This window comes from Squalius cephalus (assembly GCF_949319135.1).
Source record: "Squalius cephalus genome assembly, chromosome: 18".
Classification (NCBI taxonomy): Eukaryota; Metazoa; Chordata; class Actinopteri; order Cypriniformes; family Leuciscidae; genus Squalius; species Squalius cephalus.
Window position 1 is genome coordinate 33,640,624 of NC_137139.1, and position 25,884 is coordinate 33,666,507.

The 25,884-nt window shown below is 39.6% G+C and overlaps 1 protein-coding gene across 1 annotated transcript; it reads right to left on the reverse strand.

The window, feature by feature from the left end:
* Positions 1 to 8,714: 8,714 nt before the first annotated feature.
* On the reverse strand, positions 8,715 to 24,899 carry LOC307146002 (E3 ubiquitin-protein ligase TRIM21-like). The gene is made up of 8 exons (XM_079849724.1): positions 24,779 to 24,899; positions 23,708 to 24,258; positions 22,236 to 22,292; positions 22,003 to 22,125; positions 20,331 to 20,441; positions 20,116 to 20,254; positions 10,194 to 10,220; positions 8,715 to 10,078 (listed from the first exon to the last, which is right to left on the reverse strand). The coding sequence occupies exons 2-8, from the start codon at positions 24,254 to 24,256 to the stop codon at positions 9,543 to 9,545; spliced, it is 1,542 nt and encodes a 513-aa protein (XP_079705850.1). The 5' UTR covers positions 24,257 to 24,258; positions 24,779 to 24,899; the 3' UTR covers positions 8,715 to 9,542.
* Between the last annotated feature and the right edge of the window lie 985 nt (positions 24,900 to 25,884).

Here is a 25,884-nt window from a genome sequence, read left to right on the forward strand (position 1 = left end):
GTTTTCTTATTAGATAACATTTGTAAAGGTTGTAAAAATTGTTGAACGCATTCACTCAATAAGCGAATCAATTAAACTGGATTATTTGTTTTAATTTTTGTTTGATATTAATTTTAGAATAATTAAACAGTTTGGACAAAATTAAGAATGTTAACCTGATTCTACTAAATGGCATTTCATTAACCTTATGTAATAAACGTAAGTCTACTGAAATAAACAATGTTAATGAAATGCAACATAACCCAGTTACGTGGAACCTGCTGATCTAAAAAGTTAAGTAAATCCAACATATATTTTGATTTTCCAACAAAATTTTGATTAAACATTACAAAGTCAAAAACATATGCATGTGTGAATTGTTCACAATAGATCCATAACACACATTTAGAAAGTAGATGGAATTTCTTTTGTGCATACTTTAAGTTAACAATTACCAAAGATTAAAATGTTAAAGTTCAGTCCCTGAAGCGTTTATTAAATGGTCTAGAGTAAAATTTAAATGCAATGTACTTATTGTATATAACCCTAGACATCGACTTTTAAACAGTAATCTACATTCTGAATAAACCATTATTACGTAGGTAACATACAGATTCTTTGAGGCGGGGAAAACTGGTTCCAATCACGGTTAAACAAAACAAATAAACATATAGCAAGAAACACTGAGATAATGTCGAGTAACACACAAACAGATGCACGCATTCAATATCATTCTACAAATAGTGGTTTTCAGCAACCCTATTCAGTTCTCTCCACATTTGATAGTAAAATAGCCTAGTCTTTGACAGGGAAAATCAGTCAGGGGTCCTGTGATGCAAGTTCTTCTTCAAAAATGCCCTAGAGTAGAGTTTGACTGGGGTATACTAATATAATGTAATTGTGTCTCAAGTGAAGATGATGGTTTAAACCGTCATTTTATTAAATCAAACCAATTCATGTGAATGCTGTCGTATATGAACAAAGAGAAGACGAGAACACCTAGAGTGCATTACTGATAACTGTAGAAAAATGAAATTGTTCATTGTTAAAAATTAAAAACGTGGTAAACAGTTTCAAAACAGTTTGTTTTAGAAAAAATAGAACAAAATCAAAGAAAAGTAATTTTTCACAATTGTAAATATTTGGGAGATTGAGCTATGTTAAACAATTTGGTATTCACTGATGAGGGACAAAACTTTTTTTTTCTTAAAGCAACACAAATTGTGAAGACAAACATGAGAAATTGTGTGTCTGTGGCACCTTGATTTGTAATGTGTACCTAATTGATAGGTTTGTTTTAAGTGTAACAGTCGTATATGCATCAGAAAAACATCAACCCTCACTTTTCATGTTGGGCCTATAATGTGTCTTGTGACCGCTTCATAGACAGACCTAAAAGAATATCACAGTTTAATTTTTTATTTTTTTTGTAATTTTCTTATGTTGTATTTGTTCATTAATTCCTATATGAACATGTTTGACAGTGCTCAAAGTGTAGTCTTCGTCTAAAAACTGTACAAAGAAACAAGATGAAAAATGGTGTCATCTGCTAGTGGGGGGAAAAAATTATTTACAATCATGGTTACAAACTTTTACAATAGATTGGAAGAGAGGGTTTCTGTATTATGTATTCATTACAGCTAAATGGCTCTTTTCTACACCGTACACACTTTTGTAGTAAATTGTGCATGCGTGATTGTTGCATAAAGATTATGCTTGAATTTATCCATAACCTTTACAAGGGACAGGTAACATTAGTCCTCAAATGTGATTGCCTTACAATAATGTGTTACAGGCACTATAACAAATCTGACAGAATTTACATATTGTGAATGTTTACTACAACTATGGGAGGATCTGGGTGTGTTTTGTTTATGACTACTTAAACTATTTGTATTGCTGTTGTTTTTAATTAATTAGCCTTTGCATAAAGAACTACTTCTTGGATGTTAAACACCGCGGGATATAATTTATCGTGTATTAACTATATTTATCCGGTTGAAATTTGTAGAAATAAGATAAGTACATTTATAACACAAAAAGAACCAGTTAATGGTTTTGTGTCAGAACCCACCACGTATGAAGATATGATTTGTTTTAACTTTTTTATTCTAACTTTAAAGCTAGATTACCCTTTAAAAAGTGTAATACAAAACATACGGTCTTTGTTTTGGGGGGATATTTGGAAAACTACCTTACACGCTGTGTTTTCACCGAATGACGTGAGCCGTTGACCGTCCTTAATGGTGTCATTGTGTGAGGAACTGTTTGGAGTATTGCAACAGCTAATTCTTAAAACATTGCGTCAGGCATATTTATCATATTTTTACTTTATACTTGCTAGGCAATGAATTGAAATTGAATCTTTGTAGACATGAGAAAAGTCAATTTTATAAAAGAAAAAGTACCAATTAATGATATTGTATCAGAACACAACAACAAGTGTAATACAAATTGTATACACTATTTGATTTTGGTAGGGAACACTGGAAACTAGTGTCTTTTAGCTTAATCTTTGGTTTTAAGGGAAATTCAATATTCTCGGGATCCCCATTGACCCTGAAGTTATGACTTCTGAAGACCTTAAGACGAGTACAATTAAATATCCACTCAAGACAACTTTACTTATGCTGCCTCATGGACTACAGAGGCTTATGCAGGCTGATTTTCTAAAAGATACACTGTAAACCCTAACGCTCAAAATAATTCATTGGTTGAGTATGGACCAACTTAAATTATACAAATTAGTTCAATCAAATTAACTTTTATGAGTATTTAGAACTTTTTCTTTTTGAGTTCAGCAAACTTACACATTTTAATTATGTTGAATAGTTTAATTGTTTTGAGTTCTATGAACTTGTTTCTTTTCATTTAGAAAAACTTAAATTTAACTGAAACTGGGCTGGGATCTTTATTCCCCAGCATGCTTTGCCATGGCACTTAAAAGGGAGAGTAAATGCTAAAATTGTTTTGTACCAGATTAATGTTAAGTGGGGGATTTAGTAATGTTTAATGTTTTGTTTTGCTATAGTTTAGAAAAGTTTCTGGTATTTTGGATTTTGGGGGATTACCACCATTGTGACCAGTGGAGTATGAGCTTGGTTTGAGAACAGTGCATTAACCCTTTTTAGAACCTGAAGCTACAATTGGTGATTTTTCACGTAATTAGTTTTTTAACTGTAAAATTCTAAAACAATGTGCGCTCTTCAAGTGTAAGGTGTCAACTTTTTCAGAAAAAAGATGGCTTTATATAAATTACAGTTAGTGTGTGTGTGTGTTTGTGTAAATAGAATTTAAATAGACAAAAATAATAGAAACGTGAATAAATGTACAGATTTTTATTTAGAAAAATCTTTGAAAAAAAAAAAAAAAATCACCAACAAAAGAAACTAACACTTTAAAGTGGAAAATCTAATTATAATGCATATATAGCCTAAAAGTCTTTTTGTGACACTGGGTTGCACTGTTTTCATTTAGGATACTTTTTCATACACGCACGCATATACAAATACATACATAACGTTACATACGCACGCCACAAATACAGCATGCTGGTGTGTGTCAGTGGACAAAATACTGTTTGAATATCTTTGGATAAATAATATTTAAGGCAATTATGCACAGTTTTTGGTTTAAAATTGTAAAGTTTTGAACAGATGCTGTTATGTAAAATAATAGCTCGGGTAAAATTTATGCAATATCATTTCTGGGTCATTTTATGGCAATGTCCATTTTCTGTCCCTAGCCTTTACAGAAATATCACACTTGAAAAATACTTTAGGGTTACAATTTCTTCACATTTTAAAATAAAACAATATGTTATTTGAACAATTACGTCGTCTTGAGCCATCTATGTGGCAATATTTGATTTTTAATATTTGAAAGTAGTGGTCCCCTGGAGTTGTGCCACTAGCGTTACCGTTCAACAAAAATCTAATATTTTAAAATAAAAATCATACTGATGACATCACTCAACTTCCTTCTTCCAAATTCATGAATATCTATGAAGAAAGGCCCATGGTCTCTTTTCAATGATCAAAAATCTTCTCATTTATCTAATGATTTCATAATGAAGCTTTAGTTGAACTCACTGGTATGCCCCACTTTACTGTTAGGGAGTTGTAAAAAAAAAAATAAAAAAAAATAAACTAGAATACTTATGGAATAAACAACTAGTTAGTAGTATATTTAGTTAGTATACCATGATTGACAAGATGTGGTATTTTTCATGAAAATTGTCACTGGTGTTACTGTCACTGGTGTCTCTTTTCTTATGGGAGAACCCCAGTGACACCGGTGACCCCCATTTATAGATAAACTTTATTTGAAGCTATTCATTTAGATTGTATGCCAAATGTAACAATTTAGTCTCATCTACTTAATTATGGTTGAAGAATAATGATCTTTGGTCTCATGTGTTTCGTTGCTCTTTTTCTGTCACGTTAAATAAAATGTCACATGATAATAATTTTACATCCATTTAATTCTGATCTACTCAAAGTTAAGATTTAAAGGATTGCATCATTACTTGATTTTAACAGGTTTTTCAAATATCTTCATTGTTCTAGCAAATACATGGTAGCGCAGATGAAATAACATCATTCAAGCATACTTTTAACAACCCTGATTAAAATAACTAAAACATAATCTCCTTATTTGTTGCACAATTATTATTTTCTGTAACTCTGACTGCATGTGCTGAAAAAATATAAATAATTACTGCCAAAGAAGAAAAGTAACACAAGCATCAAAATGGTAGGCCTACATGCAGTCTTTAAATAAATGCACAAAATATAAAAATCATTAAGCGGTCATTTTTGTGTATTCATAAAGTCAAAGTTTAAATGTTAGAAAAAGAAATCTGATCTTTTTAGGTTTCATCTTTCTTTCACGCGTTCTCCTAGAACAACAGGCTAGGGGACAGCTCCCCCAGGAAGAGGACGATTTAACTTATCAGAACAATCACTGATAAGAGTAGGCTGTATAAAATGTAACTTCCTGGCTCTTTTATTGTGACCCCTGACTTTTCCTGAAGACACTGAAAACATCTAATTATGCTGCTCTTACAACCTGGTCCCTGTGAAGTGTCAGAATGGGCACATTTTGGGGTCTCCCTTCCTGACAAGAATGCTTCAGATCAGGAGATTTTATGATAGGAGACTGTGGTATCTTTGATTGTTAAACAACAGGTGTCCGTCCTATCTTTAAATTGCTCAATGTTTTCTGAAACAAACTGCATATGCTAATACATAGCAACTACGCTGAGAGGAAGGGGAGGGCCTGTGCCCCTGCCATGATGGAAACAATCTTCATTCTCAATTTAGCAAACGGAGAGCATACATCTCTTCTGCTCAAGGATTCTAAATTCATGAATCTATGATTTTAACCAGATACACAAAAGACCTCCTAATTTCACTGATGGTAAGTTCACTTCAACACATGTTTAAACCTTAAAATACTTGATAATTTAACGTCTTATTTCAAAAAAAAAAAAAATATTTTATGTTTTAACTATGTAAGTCAGTGTTTTGTTGTGTATTAGATTAAAATACTCATACTTGGTCATTTAACATTTCAAATAATATGAACTATTATTCACTATTAAAATACTTATACTTGATAATTTAACATTTCAAATAATATGAAATATTCACTATTTTATGTTTTATCATGTAAGTCAGTGTTTTGTTGTGTATTAAAATACTTATACTTGATAATTTAACATTTCAAATAATATGAACTATTATTCACTATTAAAATACTTATACTTGATAATTTAACATTTCAAATAATATGAACTATTATTCAGTATTAAAATACTTATACTTGATCATTTAACATTTCAAATAATATGCACTATTATTCACTATTTATGTTTTATCATGTAAGTCAGTGTTTTGTTGTGTATTAGATTAAAATACTTATACTTGATCATTTAACATCTTGTTTCATATAATCTAAATTGTTTTATTTATGGATGTGACTGTGTAATCTGAAAACAAATCACTCTGATATATTTATTCGACGAAAAATTCCACAATCGGCAATTTCTGACAAAAATTCCCCGATCGGCTATTTATACACTCCTGAGAGACTATCAAACATTCACTTCCTTGTCACACCAAGCAGTTTACAGTCAAAACACATCTGAAAAACAAATCCATGACAGATCTCTTCATATTCATAATTTCGTCATTCTGTGAATATTATTCATAATAAAAACACCCCTCCTGAAAAAACATTCCTCTCACACCAACCAGATTACAATCATAAACACACAACCATAAAAATTCCGGAAACACACACACAGTCAAAGGTCAACAAACAGGTGGTCATAAAACCCCCATGTGTACAAACATCCGGTCATAAACACATGTCATAAAAAGTCATAAATCAAGGGTCATAAATCATTTTTGACACAAGGTACCTTATATAGCTACTCAGACTGTATTGTAAATTTGTTAAAGATGTATTCTAGTTAATTATAATTTATTTATTCTATATGGTTATGATTTTACTTATCCATCAGGTTGTAAAACAAAAGAAACATTACATATAAATGGGAACATTGGGAAACAGATCTGTGCAATCTCGTGCCTCCAAACTATTTTTTGGATTACAGTAATAGTCCTAAAATAAGATTAATTTTCTTCATGCCCGATGCATTTCTCTTTGTTTTTCCTTTTACTGATGTGGAGACGTGACCTGACATGTTAGTCCCGTTGTGTGTTTCTGGTCTGATGACAGCAGGGTTTTACTAGGGTATTTCTGCTCATTTGTAAGCCTTTAAAACAAGTATGTTAACTAATCTGTTCTATATGTGCATATAAATTGTATTGTGTTATCTCGTTTATCACATTAACAATATGGTCTAGCAATTGTGAAGTAATGTGAGCAGTATTTTATTAATCTTGATTAAAAGTAATTGATAAATGTAGGGGTGAGCGGGGCACAAACTAACGCAGGGCTCGTTTTAACACACATGGTTTAAATACTTCCACACATCCAGCACGACGAAACTTACTGTATTTACTAGTTGCCATATCAACACTATATAGAGAAATAGTGCCAAAATTAAAACATCTTTGGAAGATATCACTGAACATTTATTTAACCATAGCAAAAGTACATTTCTTATTGAAGTTAATGTTTCATCTCTTTAATTTTTTATTTAATATGAGACAAATCTGATATTATTTTAATTTTATATCTGTTATTCAACAGTTGAGATAGTTGTTTAATGCTGATCTAACCAGCAGAAACCCTCGCCGGGTTTAAATCCCAGTTGTGCAGGCGGGGCATGTTGTCACACTGCGTTACAATGAGCCCCTATTAGAACTACGCTATTCTATTCTATACTTTTATTAAAGGGCACCTATTATGACTCTTTTCACAAGATGTAAAATAAGTCTCTGATGTCCCCAGAGTGTGTATGTGAAGTTTTAACTCAAAATACCCAACAGATAATTTTTTACAGCATGTTTAAATTGTCATTTTTTGGGGCTCAGAAAAACGCGCTGTTTTAGTGTGTATCCCTTTAAATGCAAATGAACTGCTGCTGCACGGCACAGGGGGCGGAGCCTCACGAGCTCGCACTCAGAACCAGGACAATCTGTGACAATAATGCCCACAGAGCCAGAGAATATATGCTGTATGGAGATAGAACAGGTATAGTTTAGTTTAATTATGGTTATAATTTACTTGTATCCACTATTAATACAAGCCTGCTGTAGCAGACCCTGTCCGAATGATGACCAAAATATACTGGTGAGTTCAGTGAAGTTTATTGTACATCACACAAAAGATGAAGCATTAGTTTTACACCAGAGAATCACTGTAAGAGCTGAATAAACAGTATAAGAAGTGAACATTAAAGTCTTATCCATAAACTCTCTCTCTCCCTTTCATTATCATCAACATACACAGCGAAGTACACAAAACACTTGTTACAACTAAAAGTAAACAAATATATACACACCTTTTCAGTGGGTGCTTAATAAACTGGTAAACCTTATATCCTAAAACGACTCGATGTGCTGTCATAAAGAGTGCGCTCTCACTTTCATTTCTGCCGTGGTCAGTCACGTTAGGCCTGTTGCTCCGGAGAGTGTAAGCTGGATCACAAACAGTACAGATCCACCCTCGAGTAAGAACGAGAGTAAATGAAGACTGCTATGTTCATTCTTACATCCAACAACAACACACCTCAATCGCTTAGGAGACATTCTTGTCTACAGCGGCTCAAGCGTCGAAACAATGGCGGCCTGTGTCCAGCTCACTCAGGGCGGGGCTATGCTCAAACTGCAGTGTCAATCAACCGTCGTGGGCGGAGCTTGTGCAATTCTACGTCACATTGCTCCGAATCTGAGAACAGCTCATTCTGAGACAGTGCTTATGATTTATTGAGATTGTAAAAAAAACACTGGGTGGATTTTTATCATTCTAGGGGGGTTTTGCTCACACACTGCCAACACACATTTATGTTCAAACACCATGTAAAAGTGAATTTTGCAAAATAGGTGCCCTTTAATTCTATTGAGAAACCATGAGAAAATTGTGAATAAAGACTGAGAGTCAATGTTCAGAAATGATTAATTATTATTATGTTTTGAACGATGCTCTGTGTTTTGCTGTGTTTGTTGTCAAACTCAAAATTTTCTTTATTTTTTATTATTAAAAGTAATTATTATTTTTTACAAATTTTATTGAAATGTATTTTATTTTTATTTATTTTTAATGATTGCATTTTATTTGAGTTTGTCTTGTAATTATGTATTTTTTTAATTAGATCTGATAACATTTTAATCTGTCATATGGTCATGTTACTATGGGGCATGTTGTCACATTTCACTTCCATTCTTTCGGGGTAAATCAAGGAAAGAGTATACACTGTATTAATGAAACAAAACCACATAATTGTACTAGACGTGTGGGAAATTAATGTGGGAAAAAACTAATTCTCTGAACCCCAAGTGGATTTACACAAACTGAGAAAGTCAGAGAGTGTTCGGTTGTGCCCCGCTCTCCTCTATCAGTTATAGAAGTGAACACTTGTCTTTATTTATATGAACCAAGAACCTCAACATTTCACAAGTTATTCATTGTTACTAGCGTGAGAGAAGAGAGAGAAAATGGCTTCAGAGATTTCCTTACCAAATAACATGTAGAAACACTCTGGAAAGTTTGGAAATTTAGCATTATGTTGAATTTCACAATATAATATGAAATCAAATAATGTACATTTTCTTAGTAGACTTGTAAAGCAAAGTATTAATGTAAGACAAAAGAAATAGATGTGTAACAAATTTCCATTTACACATACAGTATATATAACTCACAAATATTTCATTATAGTTGATGGTTTCTCAGTGACTGATTTTTAAGGGCCTGAATATACATTTCATTTTTGCACTTGTATCAATATTAATTTCTTAATAATTGTAAGTAAAAACTTCTTGATTGTGGTTAGTGCAATTTTTTTAAATTTTTGGTTTTTATTTACATATTCTAAAAACAGCAGTTAATCAGTTAATCTTTTCATATTTTTTGTTATTTTGTTCGTTTCATCTGACAGGAGTGATGATCAGTGGGTTTGAGTTTTTACCTTCATCATTATCACATGGACTGAAATATGGATAGAGTTTGTCAGTGAAAGTCTGACCAGTGAAAGAGTAGATATGAGATCTGGACTCCACGTCATAAAAAGAGACCAGACCCTCCTCATAATCCACAAACACACCAACCTTCTCAGGTTTCACTATCAGAGATAAAGAGACAGGTGGACTTTCACAAGCTTGATATTGATCCTTATTCCTCAGAATCAAAGTCCAGACTCCATCCTCAGGACTCAGTGTGATCGCCCCCTTCCTGTTAATGGATTCTCTGGCCACTCCTAAAGTCCACTCAGTCTTTCCCTTCACCTGCACCTCATAGTAAAATCTCCCTGAACTGAATCCCTGCTTTCCTTGAACAGAAATGGCATCAAATCTCTTTGGGTTTTCTGGGACTTTCTGCCAAATGTCTCCATGACTGACTTGTTTTCCATCATCAGACAGGATGAGACGTGGATTCGCTGTATCAGGATCCAGAGTCACATCCACTGAGAGAGATCAGACATTATCAATCAACTTCAGAACACACATTTTCATGTGTACATTATAAACAAAAGTATTAGTGTATTAGTAAGTAGTGTATCTGTGTCAGTCACACTGTACCTGCAAACTTCTGCACAAACTTCAACCCTGTGGACACAGATGACAATATAATGATGAATTATTTATAGCAGTAATTTCAGGTTAACAGTGAGTTTCTCTACTGACAGCATCATGGAAATGTTGATCGTCCATCAGTTTGTAAAGCAAAATGCAGAATGTTATTGCAGTAAATATACGTTCAGTGGAGGTCTATGAAACAGACCGTTTAAAAGCAGAAATATCAAGTTGTATTTTTATTAAAGCTGTAATAATAATTATTCAGTGTAAAAAAAGTTATTTTTGCTGTCTATATTGTCCTTGTGAAGTGAGGAAACCTTAGACAGTTTATTTTATAGTCAGACTTCTGGTTGTGTGTCAGTGACAGGACCTCTGTGCTCACCGCGTGTGTTTTGTTTGCTCGTTTGAGATCTGAAGTCTTGTCCAGTCACGAATGTCGTAAGGCATAATAAATTAACATAGCAGTGTGAAATTCATGCCTGGACAAGCGCCCTCACCTGTTTCACTTATTCACTACGCCCTACTGGCGGCTCTTCATCTGTAAACCTTGAGGATTGTTATGCAATCCGGCGGCATGACAGACTGTTGAAGAGGTGAAAGAGAGGAAAAAGAGGAGGTGTGAGACACTGACTCTGGAAACACTGGATCAGATTTCCTTTGCCCATCATTACCCTGTCAAACGTGCGTTCAGTAATGAACTTATGCTAAGAGCTGAACATGATTGTGAATTCAGGCCTTGTCCACACAACAAATGAAAATGATGATGTAAGTTTAGTCATGTAAGGCATATTGAACCCATAGATATTAATATTTTTACCGGTATTGTGCCTGTTATGTGCTATTCACTTTCACACAGTTGCTAAAATATGTTACTTTGCACACCCTTCATATCACAGTCCTGCAAAGATGACAGAAAATTCACTCGCATTTGCTGTCCTGCGGCAAAACATGAGAGCAGTCGCGTTTTAGACCAAACATATAATGGTGAGAAGAATTGTGTGATAACTTGATTATGTCTTTCTGTATCATCTCAGTGAGCATGCACTGTAATGTGAATTTAGTGTTCTCTTTCATAGGTTCACTCAACGCTGCGGATAGCGCAGTGGGATATTCTCTGAATGTGCCGATTGTCTGAAGCCCTATAGAATCACGGCAATTCATTGGCTGATGGTGCCCGCACAATCTGGCTCCGCCCCGACGCTCTTACGTCGCATCATTACATATTCGCGCGCGCCATCTGCTCCTCAGATTTCTCTGCCTTCAGAACGAAGCGGTCACGTTTGCCCTTCGCTCGTGATATTTCTGAGCTCGAAAAATACGACTTCTGGATTATTCTCGGCGCTTCTGCGACTGTTCAAGTGGAACTCTGTTTCTCCTTACGGTGAAGTTGCCATGGAATACGCTGTACCCCGCCATGTGCTCGTTACATCGCTAACGACGACCCACACAGTAAGTGTGTTAAATGTTTGGGCTTTTCACATGCACATGAAAATTTGTTGCTCAAAACCCTCAAATCGCGGCTCGCGGTTTTTGAGAGGGAATCATTCGTCTCCCCCTGTCGCGCTCCCGAGGCCTCTCGAGGATCCGCGACTTGGGGTTCGGATGTAGAGTTTGAGGATGTGGAGTTCGAGCAGATGAGCCCCGCTCTTTCTCTCCCTCCCTCCCCTCGGCACGCGCGAGGCATGCCAGTTGAATTTTCGCACGATTATTTGCGCCCCAGCCCGGGAGCACGCGACGCGGTTTCTTTCGGGCTGGAGGATGTACTTTTTACCGAGGCTTCCGACTCCGAGGATTTCGGGCCTACTCTCGCCGACGAGGTTATCCCGCCGAGCGGCCAGTTAGCGGGGCCTACTGCGGCCTACGCGGAGCTCGTTGATGTACTTTCGCGCGCTACGGAGAAGCTCACTATTGATTGGTCCGACGAGCCCCGCGAATCTCAGTCGTCGAAACTCGACGAGAGACTTCTCAGTGGCCCTAATTCTAGGCCTCAACGGAGAAAGCTGCCATTTTTCAGTGATCTGCATCAAGAGATTTCCAGATCCTGGAAGCAGCCTTTCTCTGCGCGCCTCACTAATGCGGCAGCTGCTGATTTCACCAACCTAGTAGGTTCTGTGGAACAGGGCTATTCCGCCATTCCGGCGATTGAAGAGACTTTAGCCGACCATCTTGCGCCGTCATCTGCACCGTCCTGGAAGTCGCGCCCCCTCCTCCCCTCTAAAGCATGTAGGACTACTTCCTCTCTCATTGGGAAATCCTACATGGCGGCTGGGCAGGCAGGCATGACCCTGCACACTATGGCCATTCTTCAGGCCTACCAAGCGGACGTCCTGAAGGAAATGGACGAGGGCGATGGCGTGACCCCTGAAGCGGTCAAGGAGCTTTGTAAGGCTACGGATTTAGCCTTAAAGGAGAACTCCGGTCAATTTTAACATTGAGCTCATTTTTTTGTACATTTGGAGTGCTGTCAATACAGAGAACAACGACAAAAAACGGTGTTGCCTACACCGAGTTATTCTATTTTTAAAATTTGCACCCTGTTGACTTCAATAGGGCAAGTAGTAAGCCTGCTTTTTAGCCTCTTAACATCCTTTAAGTGTCATTACAAGTGCACAGAAAATGTGAGTGATTCCTTCCGAGTGAACACGGGTGGATCTGACTGCAGTAGATGTTAGAGATATTAATAAAAACGAAGTTAATTCAGCCAGCGCTCATACCTTTGTTTACATCCTGTTTTCGGTGGAACGCCATAGTAATCGATTTTCGAGTTCACGCGCGTGATCATTGGTAACTAAACCTATGCGCGTGAACTCGACAATCGATTACTATGGCGTTCCACCGAAAACAGGATGTAAACAAAGGTATGAGCGCTGGCTGAATTAACTTCGTTTTTATTAATATCTCTAACATCTACTGCAGTCAGATCCACCCGTGTTCACTCGGAAGGAATCACTCACATTTTCTGTGCACTTGTAATGACACTTAAAGGATGTTAAGAGGCTAAAAAGCAGGCTTACTACTTGCCCTATTGAAGTCAACAGGGTGCAAATTTTAAAAATAGAATAACTCGGTGTAGGCAACACCGATTTTTGTCGTTGTTCTCTGTATTGACAGCACTCCAAATGTACAAAAAAATGAGCTCAATGTTAAAATTGACCGGAGTTCTCCTTTAAGAGCCACCAAACATACCGCACGCGCTATAGGTCGCTCTATGGCTGGTTCCGTTGCGGTGTAACGCCACTTGTGGCTTAATCTCACGGAGATCCGTGACAAGGAGAAGGTTTTCCTCTTGGATGCCCCCATTTCTCAAACAGGGTTGTTTGGTGAGGCGGTCAACACGGTGGTTGAGAAATTCCGCTCCTCCAAATCCCAATCGGCCGCGTTCAGACAGTTTATGCCCATGAGGGCTAGGGAACCTTCTGCTCCCTCCCCTGTTCGACCCAGAGAACGTCCCTCGATGCCCCCATTTCTCAAACAGGGTTGTTTGGTGAGGCGGTCAACACGGGGGTTGAGAATTCCGCTCCTCCAAATCCCAATCGGCCGCGTTCAGACAGTTTATGCCCAGGAGGGCTAGGGAACCTTCTGCTCCCTCCCCTGTTCGACCCAGAGAACGTCCCTCGATGCCCCCATTTATCAAACAGGGTTGTTTGGTGAGGCGGTCAACACGGTGGTTGAGAAATTCCGCTCCTCCAAATCCCAATCGGCCGCGTTCAGACAGTTTATGCCCAGGAGGGCTAGGGAACCTTCTGCTCCCTCCCCTGTTCGACCCAGAGAACGTCCCTCTCATAGACCGGAGTTCTCTTCCAGGAGGAGAGAACCGGTGCATCCCCCACCTACCACGGTTTGGGGAGCCCGTGGTCGCCCGTTTCCCCGTCAACGGCCTCACAAGCGCCTCCAGATGAAGCGGTCCGACAAACCGACCGCTCCGGCGGCCCAGAGCCGTTCCTTACCCTCCGGTCGGAAAAAGGAGAGCTCCTCTGCTTCCTCAAGGTTGGGACAGACCGCGCAAGCGTTTCTGCCCACCTCCCAGCTCTCCTTTCCTTGCCCTGTCACCTTCGCCACTCAGAGTGTCTCGAAGTACAGGCCATTTTTCACCATCTCTACTCAGCCCGGCGCGTGAGGAAGGAGACGCTTTTTGCTTTCTCCCCTCACCCCCGACACTCTCTATAACTGCCGGCCGCATCCTCGGAGGCACTTTCCGTTTTCCTCCGGAGCAGGCGGACCTGGTCACCATGACCCCAGCATCGATGGTCACCATGACCCCAGCATCGATGCCTCCCATCACGTGCCAGGACGCCATGGGCTCTCCTGCACAGTCAACTTCTCTACCCCACGAACGTCAACACGGCACCCTCACTCAGGTATGTCGTCTGCATTACAACATCCCTCTTCCTCTTTCACATTTCTTTCAGAAATGGGAGCGCTTACCAGGGGTATCGTCTTGGGTTCTTCGCACAGTTCGGTTCGGCTACACTCTTCAGTTTTGCCGCAATCCCCCCTGTTTCAACGAGGTCTTTCCTACTGTAGTAGACAGCGCCACTCAGGCTTCTGTACTTCAGCAGGAAATTTCATCCCTCCTTCTCAAAGGAGCAATAGAGGAGGTTCCTTCAGGGGAAACCGAGCGGGGCTTTTACAGCCGTTATTTCCTGTTCCCGAAGAAGGGCGGCGGTTTGCGTCCCATACTGGACCTCCGCCGACTGAACTTCGCCCTTTACAAAGGGAAATTCAAGATGTTGACGCTGAAAGCTATCATATCTCAGATTCGGCCAGGGGATTGGTTCGTGACAGTAGACCTAAAGGATGCTTACTTTCACATCCAGGTTGTACGGTGACACAGGCAGTTCCTCAGGTTCGCCTTTGGAGAAAGAGCGTTCCAATACAGGGTCCTTCCCTTCGGCCTCGCTCTGGCCCCGAGGACATTCACGAAGTGTATGGATGCAGCTCTGGCCCCATTGCGGCTCCAGGGCATCCGTATTCTAAATTACCTGGACGATTGGCTCATTTTAGCCCAGTCCAGGGAGCTAGTGACCCACCACACAGACATCGTCCTGAGTCATATCCAGTCTCTCGGTTTGAAGTTGAACTCGGAGAAGAGTGTTCTTGCTCCGGCTCAAAGCACCGTTTTCTTGGGGGTGAACATGGATTCCGTTCTCATGCAGGCCCGCTTGGCTCCTGCACGGATTTCCAGTCTGACGACATGCTTGGCCTGTTTTTTGCTAGGCCATCATGTGTCTGTGGGCACTTGCCGCAGGATGCTGGGCCTGATGGCCGCGGCCTCCTCCGTGCTACCACTGGGCCTGCTCCACATGAGACCCTTCATGTGGTGGATGAAGCTCTCAGGGGTTCGGCCCTCCAGGCCAACCCTTCGCCTACTGAAGGTATCGCGCAGTTGCCTTCGAGCCCTGTCAGTTTGGCGGGACCCTCTTTTTCTTCGGAAAGGGGTCAGCATGGGTGCGGTATTTCGTCGCCAGATGATTACGACGGATGCCTCTCTCACCGGCTGGGGAGCAGTTTTCGAGGGCAGACCAGCGTGTGGGGTCTGGACTGGCGAGACTCTCTCTTGGCACATAAACTGCCTGGAGTTAAGAGCCATTTTTCTGGCTCTGCACCATTTTCTCCCTCTTCTGGAGGGACACCATGTAATTGTCAGAACAGACAACATGGCAGTGGTGTCTCATGTAAACCGACAGGGGGGTTCTCGGTCGCGCACCCTAGACAGGCATGCACGTCACCTTCTCCTGTGGTCTCAGAGCAGATTCCTATCTCTAAGAGCAGTTCATGTCCCAGGGGTTCTGAACCTCGCAGCAGATTTTCTGTCGAGGCAGAAACTCAGATCGGGAGAATGGATGTTGAACCGCCAGACGGTGGCCCTGATCTGGGAGGTTTTCGGAGAAGCGGAAGTGGACCTCTTTGCATCTCATGAGTCGTCTCAATGCCCGCTTTGGTTCTCCCTGAGTCCCCCGGCTCCATTAGGGATAGATGCGTTCGCTCACCCTTGGCCAACGTAGAAACTCTATGCCTTCCCGCCCATCAAACTGATCCAGGCGGTCTTGGCCAGAGTGACAGAGAGCGGAGTCCGCCTCCTCCTGGTAGCTCCATTCTGGCCGTCTCAGCCATGGTTTTCGGAGCTAATTCCTCTGCTGGAATCTTCCCCCTGGAAGATCCCGGTCAGGGAAGACCTGCTGTCCCAGCTGCAGGGCGGGATATGGCATCCTCGCCCAGACATGTGGAAGCTGTATGTTTGGCCGATCAGAGGCCGTTAGCATTAACCCTCTGGGGTCTGGGGTGTTTTTGGGGTCCTTGAGATGTTCTGACATGCCCTGACATTTGTGCTTTTTTCAGTTGCTTATAAACATATTAATGGCAAAAAAAAATTACACACTATTTAGCACAAACAGGGCTACCATAATATGTGAGCAACAAGAATGTACATGTCTGCATTTTTGAGAGAATAATGTTTATGCGTGGTTATTGAAAAAACTAAAAACTAAAGTTTCTGAAATAAGGCCACAAAACACATACTAAATATGTGGCAATAAGACTTTTGACTAATGGATTTCATCGCCTAGTGTTTTTTCTTCAAAATGATATGAAAATCATCCTGCCTAATCATCCACAAAAAAACGATACATTGATTTTAGTTTTGTGAAACACTTTTAGTTTGGAAAGCCAATATGCGGATGGGGCGTAAACGCTCCAACAGCATCATGCATATGTAGTAGTTCACACCTGGTGAGACTACGTCCCTGCATACTTAATGAGCCATTCATTCAGGTGACGTGTCACCTATAGCTAACTTAAATATACAAGCTTCATAAAAATGATCATTCTAGGAGAAAATTTCAGATGGCATTTAGAGGCTTTTGCATCTGAACTCTTCATATATACACACACACATATATATATGCATGCACATACATACTTTATAATCTTTTCAAAACTAGTCAACGTCTTTCAAAACTAAAGTATACATTTTATCATACGTATTTCAAAGTAAAGGATTCATTAGTTAGTTGATGACTTTATTTTTGACAAAACACATACAGTATATATTCCTCATCTCAGTATAGCAATAGAGTTTGCTAAAAGCTGTTCATTCAATACAGCAGTATTTGAAAATCGATCATATTTTGTAAAATTACATTTATATTTGCATTTATGTCAATACCTAGACACTTTTAAACATCAAAAGGACATTTATTAATATGTATTCGTGTCAAAATGACAAATAAACAGATTTTCCTATTCAATTTTGCATGGAAACGCTTCCAAGACGCTTGCGTGTCGCGTGAAAAATAGGCGTCGGTTCTATTTCTAGAATGCACGCGTTTTCCACGCGGCTCGTGCCGCGCCTGAGACGCGCGTCTCACACAGGCAGTGTGCAAACTCTAAACTGTTAACATGGATGGGAGCCGAAATAAAAACGGACACGCCACGCAGCTGAGACGCTTACGCCACGCATCCAGTGTTTCACCGGCCTTATCCAGCGGATGTGGGCGTTTCACAGGTTTGTATGGATCGCCTCACATTTGCGTTTGAATAGCGCGGTCTCCGTAGGCGGAGTCACATTAAAACTTAATTAGCTGAGATGAGAACGACTGACATCTCTCTCTTTACATACATATTATATAAACTGTGAATATTTGTTTTTTATAAAAATTACTTCATTTGAAAGAAGATAATTCAAGCTTCATGCCTGTGTGACTGTATGCCTGTTTGACTGAGTATTCGCTGAGTTACAGTTCATTTTCGGACGCGTTTCAGAATTGACTTCACTGACGGAGAGTAGGCAGAACTCGCATCATGTTTATTTTTCTTTATTTGGCGAAAAGCACAACACTTTGTTTTTATTATGAGCATACACAAAAAAAAATACACACTAAACAGGATCGATTGATGTATAACACAAGCATATAAGATAAAAATATTTTTTTTTTTTTTTTTTTTTTTTTTGCACTCATACGAAAAAAAACGAGCCTATCGCGCCGGCGCGATAGCCGACCTCAGGGGGTTAAGTTCTGATCTCCCAACTGACGTTCAGGAGACCATTGCGAGTGCTAGAGCCCCTTCTACAAGGAGGCTATATTCTTCCAAATGGAAGGTTTTTGAGACATGGTGCTTAGCACATGATAGCAGCCCAGTTAACTGCCCTGTTGGTTCAGTACTGGAGTTCCTGCAGGAGAAGTTTGCTTCTGGAGCAGCTGCTACCACTCTCAGAGTTTATGTCGCAGCTATTGCAGCACATAGGGAATCGGACGAGATTCCCCTGGGAAAACTAAGGTTAGTTTCGGCCTTCATGCGTGGGGTTAAGCGCCTGAAACCGGCTCGCTCCCCTAGAGTTCCCTCATGGGACCTTTCTATTGTCCTAGAGGGTTTGATGAAGGCTCCCTTTGAGCCCTTGGAGTCAGCTCCGGAGCGGATTCTGACTCTCGAGGTTTCTCTTTTGTTGGCTTTGTCCTCATTAAAGCGGATAGGAGACTTACAAGCTCTTTCTGTTAGCGAGTCTTGCTTGGACTTTGCTCCTGGCTTGGTCAAGGTTTCCTTGAGGCCGAGACCAGGGTATGTCCCCAAAGTTCTTTCCGCTCGCAGGTGGTTAACCTTAACGCTTTCCACCCTCCTCCATTTTCTTCTGAGGAAGATAGGAAGCTTAACTTGCTCTGCCCAGTTCGTTCTCTTAAGATATACAATGAGGAAAATAAGTATTTGAACACCCTGCTATTTTGCAAGTTCTCCCACTTGGAAATCATGGAGGGGTCTGAAATTGTCATCGTAGGTGCATGTCCACTGTGAGAGACATAATCTAAAAAAAAAAATCCAGAAATCACAATATATGATTTTTTAACTATTTATTTGTATGATACAGCTCAGATCGGGAGAATGGATGTTGAACAGCCAGACGGTGGCCCTGATCTGGGAGGTTTTCGGAGAAGCGGAAGTGGACCTCTTTGCATCTCAAGAGTCGTCTCAATGCCCGCTTTGGTTCTCCCTGAGTCCCCCGGCTCCATTAGGGATAGATGCGTTCACTCACCCTTGGCCAACGCAGAAACTCTATGCCTTCCCACCCATCAAACTGATCCAGGCGGTCTTGGCCAGAGTGAGAGAGAGCGGAGTCCGCCTCCTCCTGGTAGCTCCGTTCTGGCCGTATGATACCCACCATTATATATAACCTTTTATACAGAAATATATCCATTCTTTATTGTCTTTATTTATTCTTTATTGGATTTATTGTCTCTTTAGAAAAAGTTATTTAATCCCTCTATAGAACCTCACTGAACCCTTAACACTCTGCTTCCTGCAAGAGTGTGTGTGTGTGTGTGTGAGAATGACCGTGTCTTCTATCATCTCGCTTTCTGATTGGATATTGTTTTGTTTCACGTGATAATCTCCAGAACGTGTGCGCGTTTGTCCACCCACACATCAGGATTTCTGATCGTAAATATTAAACATGTTGAATATTTACGATCCGCGATCGGGGCGGCTCCGACGTTCTTCCGAGCAGGTTCGGACACTCTTAACACACCTCACACCAAGGGAAAATCTGATAAGATAATCTGTAGAACCATCAAGATAATCGGGACTCAGCTAGGATTGTCGGAAGGGGGGAAATCGGCCCAAAATCAGCCCGATTATCTTTTGGTGTGTACCCAGCATTATGCATCCTAAAGGATATGCCAGGGTTTTATTCATAGATTTTAGCTCAGCTTTTAATTCAATGAAGACACACATTCTCCTGAAAATGTTGATTGATCTCAATAATAATAAAGGTTTATTGGTCCACAACGCTGCGTTCTCTTGAGTTGAAGATATAGCTTTAAGTGATTTTATAATAATGTGGTGATCACCAGCACATCACAGAAGCTTACAATTAAGTTAACGCTTTAGAAAAAAAAAGTTAATGACAAAAACCCTGTATTTGATATTCACATACCAGTTTGAGTGAGTTTTTCTATAAGCTGTTTCTTCAGTTCAGTCAGAGCTATTTTCAGCACGTGCACATCCACATCAGAGTCACTATCGATCTCAGTCCAGTTCTTGCTGTGTGAAAGGCTGTACAGGGATGAGTACATCTACAGCAGGAGAGAGAAGACTATTAAATATTAATTATATTCCACATTATCACTGATGAGACAGATGTTAACAGACCTGTATGAGATGGAGATGATCGTCAGTGTGTGAGAGCTGCTCCAGCTCAGTGTTTCTCCTCTTCAGCTCAGTGATTTCCTCCATCATCTTCAGCTGATCAGACTGACATCTCTAAACGGAGCGGATCAGATCAGTGAAGATCTCAAAACTGAATTACCCCCAAAAGTTAAGTTTTAAGCTGGTTTTCCAGCTTTTGTTTTTTATTACAGTAATATCCAGTAATGCAAACTAAAAAAAAAATTAATTGAAACTTTTCTTAACGTGATTTATGTAATTCATTTACTGTGAGGAGACTAGAAGCATTTTCCCGTTTTGCATTTTCAACATATTAGGTATTTGAATACAACTGAAATAAAATATTATTTTCAAACATTTTCAAAAAAATATTTTTCTTTTACTGTTATTTTTTCTTTCCCAGTAAATCCATTTGAATCCTTTATTTATTTATTTTAACCTCCATCTAATCGTTCAAGAAGCAGCTGAAGACACACTTAGCCGCAAGCAGAGCCGCCTTAACCTAATGTTAGGCCCCGGGGCTGAGAGGTTTTGTAGGCCCCCCATCCCCTCGATTTATAGAGTCTCATTTTAAAAAAGTGTAATATCTAGGTAATCTACATCACATAATGCATTAGTTTCTTTCGAGACCTACAACAGTGAGTTTTTTTTTTAATATTGTTTTCAATTTTAATATTGTTATTAACATATCACTGAGCACATAAACACAAGACACTTTATTTAACAACCACACACAGCAACTAAATTTCAACTTTATGCAAATGAGAAGTGATTTTCGCGAGCGACAACCAATAGGAAAGAAGCCTTTAAGTGGAGATCAGCTCCCGTCACCGTCTCGAGTGCAGGAGAGACAGAAGAGTTCAAGGGCGATTTCACTGTTTTATATGATTTGACAGTAACTAACCACAAACATGGATATAATAAAATGATGCACGGAAAAGAAACTGTCGACAGTCTCAGTGAGTTTATTCTGGATTTAGTGCGTAAATCATTTTGTTTACAAATGAGATGCTTTGCAGTTGTTATATAGCCTACATGTTAAAGATTTTTTTCTGGATGTGTTCATTGTGATTATATTGGCTGGGTTTTTAAAAGTTTATAAAATTGAAAGGATCATTGCTTGGTGCATTTGGAAACAAAGCTTGTCTATTTCTAAATGTAATCGCGTGCATCGCTGATGATTATAGGCTACTGTCCGTGTGTTGAAAAAAACGTCGATTAAACACACTCGCAACAACAGACACCCCAAAGCGGAGACGTTAGCGGCACTGAGCGGACACGAACCGTAACGTCTCATTCGCGCCGCGGGACCTCTAGACGCGCGTAAACTTGTCTTTGCATAGACTTAACATTGAAATCACTCGCGCCAGACGCTCTTTTCGCGTTTGGTGTGAACGCACCATAACAATAACATTAGAGCGACAGCACTTCCAACGTCCACAAGCGACTAGCGACATACAGCGACAAAATCTGACAAGTTAAAACAATATGACCTTTTCAGCTCATCATGAACCTGAACATGGGAGGCCCCTGAACTTGGGAGGCCCCTGGGCTTCAGCCCAGGTAAGCCCGTGCATTAAGGCGGCCTTGGCCGCAAGTACCAAACCACTCACTCCTAAACCAATGCACTTACACACACTCACTCACCATCACTCACGGTATATTGTTTAGGCAAGATGACCAATGTTGCTACCAACAGGACACCCAGACCAATAATCATCCAGTTGGAAATGTGGACGGTCTGAGACGAAGTAAGGAAACAATCACTGGAGGCGCAAGTCTGCAAAAAGAGGAAGATTCAGTTCAAGCAACACTTCTCGAAGAAAGAACGCAAAGCTTGTGATAAGTTGTGCAAGAAATCAAATGATTCTAATAATTTTTTCCACTCACTTTTCTCTGCTCTGAGCGCGTGATCTCTTGAATCTTCTTCATTCTGTCCTGGATCATCTACATACAGAGAAAAACACAGACACATTTATCACCGAATTTAGTGTTCAATCTTCTGACAAAAGAAAATCTTATTTGAATAATAAATGTTTGACCCCATGAATAATTTTTTTTGTCTCCTGGCTTTTAGGCCAGGGGCTGGTTTCACAAAGCTATTTTAGACCGGTCTATAGTGTTAGACATGTCTAAAATTGTCTCATAGACTAGTCTAAATCAAGTTAGGCTGTTTCACAAAAATAAAGACTGACTTAATTTAGACCAAAAAAATTAGACACCTTACCCCCAGGCTAACTTAGGTCTAAAGGCGGTCGCACACCGGACGAGAAGCTCAGCGCCGCGCAGCGTCTAGGACAGCTCGAGGTATCGCACACCGGACGCGCATTTTCTCAGTTTATGGCCAGCAATATTGTAATGTTTAAGGACATTATGGAATTAAGATAATGTCTGTTCTATGTTATGATTGTACTGTACAATTAAATACAATCGTTGCAAACTAAAGTCTGCAGTCTGAACACTTTACCTCAGAGCGTCCATTAACTGAATAAATTGAGAATATCACCTGAAAATCCGACAACATCAGCAGTTTTCATCCACGCAGCTGATTTCTGTAAATGAATGTAAAACTAAATGTATATTGCAGGACAGGGTGAAGTCAGTATACATTAACGACGATTTGAGACAAATATGAGACAAAAATGTAGGTTAAATTGTGCTCTGTGTTGCAGCAGGATTTTGAACAAGGTCCTGAGCCGTTGCTGGGCGCCGCGGACAGACGCCGAATGGCGCCGCCGGTTTGCACTGCGTTGAGATTTTATGCAACAGGAACTTTTCTGAATGCTGTTGGTGACACAAGTGGGTCTCAGCAAAGCTTCTGTGTCACGGGTGGTGTACAGGGTATCTTGTACCATGTTTTTGTATCTTTTCTGTACGTCTTTAACGCTCCGCTCAACAATCGGATTAACGCTGTTAACTGTCGTAGCAATCTTTTTCCAAATTTAACATTTCTTCTTGTTACTACATTCTCCGCTAATTAATGTCCTTGTAACTGTTATACTCCTCCAACAAACACATATTTACACATATAAACTGCACTGAGTGGTTGAATGCTTACTCGATTGTTTTTTGTTTTGAAAAGTGTCTTATTTTAACCCAGAATGCATTGCAGTGTAGTCCTACTTAAGATAGTCAGAGTCTTAAGTGCTTTGTGCAATGGTCTGATTTAGATGTCTATCTGAAGTCTGACTATCTACTATATTTAAGCCATAGTCAAAGTCTATCTTTGTGAAACCGGCCCCATGTCTGTCAGCTTTGAAGGTAACTTATATTGCATTCTCAAAAAATGACAAAATTAACTTTTAGCTGGTTTAGGATGCATTTCACAGTGTGTTTAAAGTGTTTTGTCTGTAACTCTTTACCTTCTTCTCTCGACTCTCCTCCTCTATAGGAACAGTGTTGTGAGTCTTGTGTTCTCCTTCAGTACAGAACAGACAAACACACGTCTGGTCATCTCTGCAGAACAGCTCCAGAGGTCTCTCGTGTTTCTGGCATATATAATCCTCCAGATTTTCCACAGGATTGATCAGTTTGTGTTTCTTTAGACGTGGGACTCTGCGATGAGGCTCCAGATGAGAGTCACAGTAAGAGCTTTGACACGTCAGGCAGGTCTTCACTGCTTTCTGCTTTCCTTCATCACAGAAGTCACAGAACACCTCAGATTCTTGATTAAGCTTCTTAAAGTGTTGCACAAGCTTTCCGAGTGTTGTATTAATCTTGAGCTCAGGTCTTCTGCTGAATTTTTCGTTACAGAGTGGACAGAAGCAGGTCCGTGTGTTCGTACAGCTCTTGATCAGGCAGGTTCTGCAGAAGTTGTGTCCACATGGAGTGGTGACTGGATCAGTGAACACTTCCAGACAGATGGAGCACTGGAGCTCCTCATTTAGTGCTGGACCACTGGAGTACGCCATGGCTGAAAAAATAAGTAAGTAGTAATAAGATAAATAATGTCAATATATCTTCTACATTCCTGAATAGAACAATTTTGATAATTATATGTAATGAGTAAATTAGGCTATGGATGTTGCATGTTAAATACCTGTAGAAAAAATCTGAAGAAACTAAATACAGACACTAAACTAGGGAAGAAACACAGTACAGCAAATGTAACAGGTTTTCACAACAACATTTTAATACAATCATGAGATTTATATAAAAAAAACAAATAATAATAATAAAAAATAATAAAAAACAGAAAATGAGTGGAACTGTACTTTTTCAAGCAAATAACTTACTAAATAAACATCTGTAACCACCAAGAGTCATTTCTGTTTAATAGAGTTACGGTTTTCATTGAACTTTATTTATTCTGTCTGCAGTTCAAATACTTCCTGATTCTGATATATGTTGCATGAACACAGACTTTCATTTTACAAACGTTCTTGTACTGCATCATGCTATTAAACTAGTGAACTTACATTTCCATCGCTTACCTGTGAATGGATATCAGATTTGATCATTTCAGGGTTTCGGAAAAGAAATGTTATTTGAAGAAGCTTCCAGTTCATCTGTTCGGTTTCACTTTCACGGAAGTCTTTACACACATGCAGTGATGTCATATACTGTAGCTCCGCCCATAATCATAAATATGAAACCGTTCCTAATCCATCCATGCTGAGTGAGTAAACAGTGGAAGAAACTTTTAGAATATGTGTAGTTTTGTTTAGTTCCATTTTTTAAGAGAGCAGTGGCAAATATCAAGTTATCACAGTTTATACAATTGAAGTTTGTTTGAAAAGGCACACACTAAACATATGATTCAGTGTAATTTGCCTTGATTTCCTGGATCGGTAAAACAATAAAACATATAAAGGCTTTCTAGTAGCTAAAAATAAATTATGAAGGCGTGGTAAAAAAAAAAAAAAAAAAAAAAAAGATTGGTAGTTGTTTGTAAAATCAACCCCATAGAGATGAAAATGCTGCATTGTCTGGCCACTGTACGAGTGCACACACACGTCACGATCCTGAAGCGCGAATCTCAGCCATTTAAATTTCAACGGATATTTTGGCGGTCCGTCTGAGGGAAATCTGATTTTACCCGCCGGTAAAACCTCTAGAGCTCGAGAGGATAAAAGTTAAACATATATCTATAAACATATTTCAAATATGCTAACAGTCGCTATAGTGTGCAGTGCTTTTGCTCTGGACGGTGTGTGAGGCTCAGTGTAGAATTAGATACTGGAGCTGAAAACGATGAGCTGAGAGGCTAGAGCCCTGATACCTCCAGAGATGAAGGGTGTTTTCTGGTCCATATGCTGCCAATAGGTGGCGCTAATGCACTGTTTAGTAGTTTAATATCCACGGTAATGAAACGAAGCAGCAGCTGCTTACAGTTTATTATTCTTTAAAATAGTCTCCTTCAGAGGAACAGTTGTTATATAAATTGAAAGTCGCTGTGATTCTGTGTTCCTCAGGAGCTGGAAGAGGTTTGAGTGTGTGTGACTGATGGACAGGATTCAGTGGAGCATCAGAGATCAACTCTCTGAACACACACAGATCCAGAGACACACAGGACTCACTTTACTCTGTTACACTGACG

Coding starts and splice junctions, on each gene's coding strand:
- LOC307146002 (XM_079849724.1), bottom strand. CDS start 24,256: ATGGCGTACTCCAGTGGTCCAGCACTAAATGAGGAGCTCCAGTGCTCC. Junction 20,255..20,330: donor ATCATCTCCATCTCATACAG/GTCTGTTAACAT, acceptor CTCCTGCTGTAG/ATGTACTCATCCCTGTACAG. Junction 10,221..20,115: donor AGAAAAACTCACTCAAACTG/GTATGTGAATAT, acceptor CTGTGTCCACAG/GGTTGAAGTTTGTGCAGAAG.